Source organism: Apaloderma vittatum, unplaced genomic scaffold (assembly GCF_000703405.1).
Source record: "Apaloderma vittatum isolate BGI_N311 unplaced genomic scaffold, ASM70340v1 scaffold11375, whole genome shotgun sequence".
In the NCBI taxonomy this organism is placed as follows: domain Eukaryota; kingdom Metazoa; phylum Chordata; class Aves; order Trogoniformes; family Trogonidae; genus Apaloderma; species Apaloderma vittatum.
In genome coordinates, this window is record NW_009717665.1 from 14797 (window position 1) to 23886 (window position 9090).

Below are 9090 nucleotides of genomic sequence, written 5' to 3' on the forward strand. Positions count from 1 at the left end.
GAAAGTTTTGCATACGTCTCGAGGCAGATTCGTCTGTGGTCAACGAGCCGGGATTCTCCAACCGTTTCTTCTGTAGACAGAAGTATGTAAAGGATTACTGAAACCCCCGAAACAAGCAAGCTGTTCAAACTGCATGCCAGGGCCAGCTCCCCAAAGAGGCACTCAGACCAGCCACGGGCAACGTTGTTCCACACCACGGCCCAGTCTTCATCCCAGACGATTTATTCTGGGTTTCCTTGAAAACCATTTAATAATAAATTCTTAACGGGGTGACAGAAGTTGAAACTCAGGTTCAACTTAGACCAGGGCTGAGCATCTCTTTGCCTCCTGTCCACACCTGCCAGTCTTGACTTATCCTGAACGCAAGACTGAGAAGGTCTTCAGTCAGTAACACAATCCCTCCTTCCCCCCAGTAAAAAATCGCAACTTCTAGATCACTTGAGTGCTGTCACTTGGGTCCTGATCATTTGCATCTTCTTCTGTAGACTGGGGTTTATGCAGAATTATCCTTTTCCACAAACATTATTTAGTATTTTGTTATTATTATTATTATACTGCTGTAACAGTGTATACTGCAAAGTTTCACAAATCTTTCCCACTCCTGGTACATTCAAATTAAATGTAGCACTGATAACACACTCATCTTGGAGCAAAGTCCAAACCCTGCTAGTTCTAGTGGACAACCTTACCTATGAAATCTTTAACAGAGAATTTAAATAAGCGATCCTTCATTTTTACTTTCTATTTTCCACACTTCCCACAATTGTAAGTGATGCTTAAAACTACCACACTGGATTTCTGGAAAGTGTTTCTTTATGGAAGGAAAAAAAATTGCCATTGATTCCGTGTATTATTACAGGAAAGAGCTAAAGCTGGATTTGAAGGCAGACGGTCAAATCTGCTAAAAAAGAAGACAACTGTGAAACACGAACACAACTTTGCTTAACAATAAAACATTTTCCAGCACAGAATGTGATGTTTCTAAGGTGTAATTCACAAAGTGAGTTCATCAATCTAATGTACAAATTGGGAAGTTGGGAGTTACTCTGTACCTTAACAGGGACAACTGCCGTCTGTACCATGTTCCTAAAACGCCCAACAGAAGGGTCCACGTCCTCTGTAAAAGCAAGAACAGTGAAGCTTTCAGTAAAAAAACAGGGAAAGGACCCTACATGAGTAATTGGTACACAGACCTCTCTTCTCATGGCCAGCGCCCTGGCAACTCTCTCAGTAAGCACAAGCCGCTGGAAAAATAGGAGCTAAGGGGACATCTAGTGGCTTTGTCTCAAGGAGGGCTCAGCTGGTGTTCTGGAACGGGCGGTTTGCTCTCCCCAGACAGACTGGAGCTCTGCGCTGGGAGCTGCTGCTCACCAGGCACAACAGCTATGCCCAGGGGACCTTGGAGAAGGAAGGTCCCTGAAGACGGCCAAAAATGTAAAACACTTTCCTCCTTTCGGACCCACGCAATTTTTCCAACATCTGACAGAATTCTGACCAATGAAGCTGAGTGTGATAGGCTTTAGCTGTACAAATGAAGCAGTTATTTTGCAGGTGGAAATAAAGGTCAAAGATTTCAGTGAGACACATGGCAGCTTCTCTGAAAGAGCAGATCCCAAATACTGACTGCCAAATTTCTGTTCTCCTGATCTGTATGCAGCCAAGAGGAATCCCTCTGAGAATACTGGGAGGAGGGCCTCAAGAGGATCAAGTACAGATCAGAGCAAATTTGTTACCTGGATTGATGATTTCATCATCGTCACTGAAGGTGACTCTCGAGTTCTTCCGTTTCCTCTTTGGTCTCTGAATATCCAGATTCCCTTCCTCAATGGTTAGCGTGGAAATTCGTTTGTTGTGGGCTGTATTAAACTCTGTCAGGTTCTAATGACAAATTTGGAGACAAAGCAGTTGAAGCAATTAATGTGGGAACTCTGATTTAACCACGACTGTGCATACCAAAAGACCACGGCACACTGCTTAGCGTCAACTTTCGATCCCAAGGAAGGAAGAGCACTCCAGTGCTGCAACACGCTGCCCAGAGAGGTTGTGGAGCCTCCGTTCAAAGAGATGTTCAGAACTTGCTTGGCAACCTGCTCAAGGTGATGGTGCCTGAGCAGCGGGGCTGGACTAGATGACCCTGAGAGGTCCCTTCCGAGCACAACAATCCTGTGAATGCGCCATACACAGCTTTCTCCCTCTTCACCAGGCAACAGGGCAGTGCTTACTGTTAGCTGGGAAGGGGGCACAGCGTGGGAAACCTCCCCTGACCTGGGGTACCATCAGGTGGAGAACGCGTACTGCGCAGCAAGCCTGACACCATCGGAACTGCAGGATCATTGGTCACTGACTTTGGGAAGCAACGTGGTCACAAGCTGATCGTGGCAGAATGAGGCGGTTTGTGCCTGCCTGCCAGCAGAAGACATAGAATCATGGACTCGCTGGAGTTGGAAGGGACCTCTAGAGATCATCTAGTCCAACCCCCCCACCAGAGGAGGTTCACCCAGAGCAGGTGGTACAGGAACACATCCTGGTGGGGTTTGAAGGCCTCCAGAGAAGAAGACTCCACAGCCTCTCTCGGCAGCCTGTGCCAGGGCTCTGTCTCAATCACCATGTTTTCCCTCAAGTTTAGATGGAATCTCCTGTGTTCCGGTTCGTGCCCACTGCCCCTTGTCTCGTCACTGGGCACTACTGAAAAGAGTCCAGCTCCATCCTCCCTGCACCCACCCTTTAGAAATTCACAGCCATTGACAAGGTCTCCTCTCAGTCTTCTCCAGGCTGGAGTCCCAGCTCTCTCAACCTTTTCTCCTACGAGATGGTCCAGTCCCTCAGTCATCTTCACAGCCCTCCACTAGACTCTCTCCTGTCTCTCTCGAACTGGGGAGCCCAGAGCTGGAACAGTACTCCAGGGGGATATCCAGGACTCATCAGGGCAGAGCAGGGGGGAGGATGACCTCCCTTGACCTGCTGGCCACACTCCTCTTCATGCAGCCCAGGATGCCGCTGGCCTTGGCCACAAGGGCATGTTGCTGGCTCATGCTTAACGTACTGTCTACCAGGACTCCAAGATCCTTCTCCCCAGGGCTGCTTTCCAGCAGGTCTACCCCGAACCTGTACTGGTGCGTGGGGCTGTTCCTCCCCAGGTGCAGGACCCTGCATTTGCCTTTGCTGAACCTCATGAGGTTCCTCTAAGCCGAACACTTCAGCCTGTTCAGGTCACGGCGGGTGGCAGCTCAGCCCCCTGGTGTGTCAGTCACAACCTCCCCGTTCTGCACCACCAGCAAACTCGCTGATGACAAACTCTGTCCCCTCATCCAGGTCACTGGTGAATATGTTGAACAAGACCGGACCCAGTACCGGCCCCTGGGGAACGCCGCTGGTTACACGCCTTCCAACTCGACCCCGAGCACTGGTCACAATCCTCTGGGCTCTGTCACTCAAGCAGCTCACAACCCACCTCACTGTCCATCCTTCTAACCCACACTCCACGAGCCTCCTAACGGCATGTTACGGGAGACAGTGTCAAAAGCCTCGCTGAGTCAGGGAAGATGACATCCACCGCTCTCCCCTCATCTAACCAGCCAGGTATGACGTCACAGGCTATCAGACTGGTCAAGCATGATTTGCCCTTCATGATTCCACGTTGACCACTCCAAATAATTTTATTTTCTTGCACACGTTTAGAGATGACATCCAGAACAATCTGTTCCATCACCTTCCCAGGGACAGACGTGAGACTAACTTGCCTGTTGACTCCTGGTTCACCCTTCTTGCCATTTTTGAAGACTGGAGTAACATTAGCCTTCCTCCAGCCCTCAGGCCCCTCTCCTGTTCTCCAGAACCTTTCAAAGATGACGCAGAGTGGCACAGCAATAACATCTGCCAGCTCTCCCAGTGTTTGTGGGTGCATCCCATCAGGGCCCATGGATTTAGGGATGCCCAGTTTGGCCGTGTGGTCTCTAACTGCTCCTCCTCTTCCAAGGGACCAGATCTTTTCTCTTACCTCCAAGGTCTGTGATTAGGGGGGGGAGCTTTAGCAGTGAAGACCAAAGCAAAGAAGGCATTCAATAACTCCACCTCCTCCACGTCTTCTGACACTGGGAGGCATACCTCGCTCACTGGCAGGCCCACATTTTCCCTAGTCTTCCTTTTTCTCCAACTACCTTCAAAGTCAAGAAATTAAGAACCCGAATCTAAGCAAAGAAATGGGCAATGCTATCTGTTTAGCTGGAAATGCCATCTAGGTACGATATGTGTACTCACGTCAAGTTCTGTCTCCTCCTCAGGCAGGCCCAGCAAGCCCTTGAGCTCTTCGTCTTCGCCACCCATCTTTTCATCTCCTTTCACTGCTGAGGGCAGTGTCTGGGGCTTCTCTCGCAGAGTATAAGCCCGTGTGGAAGCGCCAAATGAAACGGTAGAGTCAATGGGTATCTGTTGGGGTTTGTGAGCTTCCAAACGGATATGACCCAAAAACGTGCCATGTGCTGAGAACATCAAAATGCAAAACAGGGTGTTAGTCATCGCCTTGGGCGCACAGCATTTGAGTTCAAGTCTTGAGAAGTTCAGACACTGTACATGGTTGCTCTGAGACACAAGTCACTGAGGAACTGCTGAAAGCATTAGCTATGTACATTTTACCTACCATCTCATGACCTGAGATAACACAAATCACAAGTCCTCAAAAAGTCATGAAAATAAGACAGCAAACACCATTAACTCTCTTGATTCTTGTAGGTCCCAAAGTACCATGTCTGCAATCATTCCCTCAGTGGAAAAAAACAGTGTATCAGGTTTTAGATCTTGGGAAACCACCCTCAGAAGAGAAAGCTTCATTTAAATTGTGAAGGGAAAAGCCAAGTCACTTTCCTCCTCTCCCTTAGCCTCTTGAGAGTCTAGAAATGTCGTTTTAAACACCAACTGAAGCAGATGTAGGCTGACTGGATCAAAGACTACTTTGCTCCTAACGCTTGTCAATCTTTGAGTAGGATGCTACTTCAGTTTATAGACAACTGTCCACGCAGTGCAAACAGCAACAACAAAAAAAGGAAAAAGCATCTTAGATTCAGAAATGTTTAAGGACTCAAATATTGGTACTTCTGTCTATTAAACATCACACTACTTACTGCTGTTTAGATCTATGAGGAAAACCCTCTTGAGATGTTTGTGATAGACCAAGGCAGCATGGACCCGAGAGCAAGACTGGTGGTCAATGGTAAAATCGCACAGATCAGGATTTCTCCCAAAGAGATAGTATTTCTTCTCATCAATGATGAGTTTCTGAGGTAGAATATCAAACAGAGAAGCATATTAGACTCCTATAATCTTTTGCATCTTCCTGAAAAAATTCAAGAACATGAGTATACAGAGCAAATTCAAAACAAAGCAACAACAGCTGATCAGTATTTGTTTTGCCTGACACCGTTAAATACAGAACCTCCAATCGTCTCTTTGTAAAATCAGAAGAGCTGAAGAGTCTCAGTTATTCCCTTCTTTAACAGCCAATACAAGACACCCTGGGAAGGAAGATTCTCTTCAAAGCATGAGACTGTTTCATACAAGAGATTCTCTTTCAAATCTGCTCCCAATGGTATTTTTACACACTCGTTGATGCAGGTGACCTTGGGCCTTGTCTAAGGCAGGAACCTATGCTAAATCATCTTCAATTTAATACAGAACATCAAAATGACATTTTTGTATAAAAATGGAAGTAAAGAAGATTTCAGACCTTTACAATAAAGATGTGAAACTATACCGAACCGGTACTGTGAAAGGAGTCTGTATTAGTCTGTTCCAGTAAACCATTAATTCTAGGCACCTTCCCAATTCATTCAAGTTCTAATCCCTTCTTCGAAACAAGATCTTACATCCTGTGATACCAGTTACATAAAGCACCTGTGAAAAGCAAAGGAACATGCAGTCACAGTCCCAGAGCGCACACAGTGTATTTCTATTAACAGGCTTTGTCGAAAGGAACTCCTTGCGCCCAAACGCTCGAGGACCCAAGCAGTGCAGCCTTTTCTCAACCTATTCCAAGATCTTAATCCAACCTGGGTTTTTTTCCTTCCAGCTGCACAAGGCAAAGGCTGGCACTGCGTTACAGACGTGTGACACATGGATTCTCCTGCTTTTTGAAACATTTACCTGAGCCCACACGACATTTCTATAGCGCCATCAAGAGAACGCTGATGGGATGTTTCCAGAAAAAAGCCCCTGATCTCGGCTCAGGGCAGCACTGCTTTCATGACAGTCTGAACTGAACCGACATTGTGCCTGCTAGGGCACGAGGATTTCTCCCCTCTCCGACATAACCCTCTCCCCAATGGCACCGCCACGCAGCCGAGCCGAGTTTTCCGCTGACAAAGTGATTTTGCTGCGTTAGTCTCCTCCTGTTTTAGTGCACTGGATGGGTTTGCCTCCCGTCAGGCGCGTTTCCCAGCTGGCTCCGGCGCTGCTCTGCATGTGCTCGGGCCGTGGGACGCGAAGGACGCTCCTTTCTGGCAGCACCACTCGGCTCCGTCGGCCGCTTGCTCCCGGCTCTGCCAGCCCTACAGACCGCGCGCACGGCGAGGAAGAGCCAACGTACCGCACCAGTTACGGGCACTTGGTTTGGTGGTTTTTTTAACCTGTCACAAAGACTGACACAATGAGAACCCAGACAGTTACTTGTTCTGTGGCGCTATCAGGACACACAGAAAATAAGGAGACGATCCTCTGCTCTTGCACAAGCAGTAAAATTACAGGGATCTCATTTTCTACAAATCCCCTTGCAAAGTCACTACTATTTACCTGCCCACCAATTCTGAACTTCAAGGCTTTTAGCACTGCTGCGTTCAGATGTCATTTCCCCACTGATTTTTTCAGATTTTTCCCCCCACGTGTTCTACACTCTCTGCGTTGGATTTCTCATTGTTCTGCTGAAGATTTGTCAACCTCATGCTGTAAATTCTCGTAGTCTAATATTCAGTAGTAAGTATTTAATTTATTTCTATATATTTATTCTCTCTTTCAGGCCACTGTAAGAACAAATTGAACAACTCCATAGCAGTATACATCATGATGACTTTAGAATTGGTTGGTCCCTTAATCTGCTAATGTCTTCTCTTCCCAGCTAACTCATTCTGAGCACGATTTCATAAGTAAATGGTTTGTGAAATCTAATGACTTACCTGTTTTGGCCTGCTTTCTTAAACCAACAAGGTTTAGTTGACCCAGCTGGGTGCGTACCTATCAGCTCCTGACATCCACTACTAAACCAAATAACTTCTCAACCAAGTGGCCACTTTCAACCAGCCAAGATACTGAATGTCAAGAAGTTTTGTGAAAACAACAGCTAGATAAAATGACAATTTCATCAGTGCCCTCAGTGATGCATAGGCTGCCAGAAAATCCACAGGAGCGTCAATACTCAGTCTTTAACTGCAAACAAAAAAATCTTCTTTGTGAGTCCATGACTCATTAAATAAGACAGGAATCGCAGCTTAATTAGCAATTCAGGTACGTTATCTGATGACAAATGAGGTGAGAACGCAAAATGACAGTGATCTCCCTCCACTCGGGACACTTAAAACGTGCGTGTGTCCCCTCTAAATCTATTTGTGCCTGGTGGGGAATAGCATACCTCAGTATAATTCAAATAAAAAACCTAACAAATCAATATAGCGAAAGAGTTTACTGGATTCTTCTCTCACCTGGCTACTTCACACTCCCTTTCGGTCCCTTTACAAATACTGGTTTTCACAAGAGCCTCCCCTCACAATCGAGCAGAAAGTATAAGCCACTGTTACACACCTTAAACTACTGCATGGTCTCCTCAGTCCTTTCTGGTTGAGTATTATCTCACTTTTTTTTTTTCCACCTGTAAATAGATCAATCTTCCCCCTGTACATTCTTCACATGCTTTTGTTACGCTTTTCCCTGCAAGCCTTTATCAGATCGATCATTCCATGAGCCTCACGGATTAGCCTCTGATGTTTTGTGACCTGCTGCAGGTGACCCTGCTCTGGCAGGGGGCCGGACGAGATGATCTTTTGAGGTCCCTTCCAGCCCCAACATTCTGTGATTCCCTTAAGGTCACAGCTGTTCCATCCTGCTCTGGATCTGTGAATACCAAAGGCTTTGTTAAAAGATGTCTTTTGAGCAATGCTTGTCAGGTTTTCTGGGGATTCAGCTTCACAACAATGGATTTAGGCCCAATTCTGTGCAGTGCACGACTCGCTCAGCTCAGCACTCACTCTCCCCAAACTCAGTAACTTTGTACTAATGACTGCACTGTGAGAAGGACGAGCGAGCACCAACTTTTCCTTTTATTCTCGTGTATTTGAAAAAAAATGCTGTGTAAACACAACTCTGATACAAACACAAGTGGATCTTCAGAAGCCGATTCATTACCCCACATTTCAGTGCTCAGCTCCACGAGCAGTTATCTCACAATTTCAGGTACCATAAAAATTGGTCCAACACTTTCTAGTTCTTGTCCATGACTGATACCAAAAGAAGCATCCTACAAGTTTTCTTTTGCACCATTATACACAAAACCATTCTTGCCTGACAGCATTTCAGAGATCTGGCAAAGACACAAGCGAATTAATAAAGTAGAAATACTGCAACAAATCATCAGAGAAAATGATTTTATTGCCTTTACTTCAAGATGTTTCCAAAACTTCCTGTGCCTCTGAGTTATAACCCAGTGTTATCCTTTATACACTGAGCTTAAACACTTCATGGCTTATTTTAATGTTGCACTTTTCAGACCCAGCAATCACAAGGCGTACCTCAGACCTCCGCACAAGACCTGGGATACAGATGGCTCGGTTAGTATCAAGTGCTCAGCAATCCACACGATTTAATTACCAACGCTCTTTCTTGGCTACCGCTGTCTGCCCTAAGACACAAATCTGGAAAACTACTTCCACCTGTACTAAAAAGTGAAACAGACGGATCACATGAATCACATTCACAGATGATTATAGATTAACAGATGCAGTTAATTTGCTGCATGGTTCCCACACACCCACACACATCCACCGTGTGTCTAGAGGACTTGTGTCCTTTGTCCAGATGTGTGTCTGGAGTCCCAGCGGGCAGTGAGTGTCCCTG

General features: G+C 46.3%; 1 protein-coding gene across 1 annotated transcript in view; it reads right to left on the reverse strand.

Moving 5' to 3' along the window:
• The window catches only part of PPP1R8 (protein phosphatase 1, regulatory subunit 8), a gene marked incomplete at its 5' end in the record, with an annotated part of 5541 nt that extends 270 nt beyond the window's left edge, over window positions 1-5271 (reverse strand). Inside the window, 5 exons of the mRNA XM_009869988.1 lie at window positions 8-70; window positions 1053-1117; window positions 1734-1878; window positions 4258-4478; window positions 5118-5271. Coding sequence (XP_009868290.1) covers window positions 8-70; window positions 1053-1117; window positions 1734-1878; window positions 4258-4478; window positions 5118-5271 — 648 coding nt within the window. The remainder of the gene's footprint in view (window positions 1-7; window positions 71-1052; window positions 1118-1733; window positions 1879-4257; window positions 4479-5117) is intronic.
• Between the last annotated feature and the right edge of the window lie 3819 nt (window positions 5272-9090).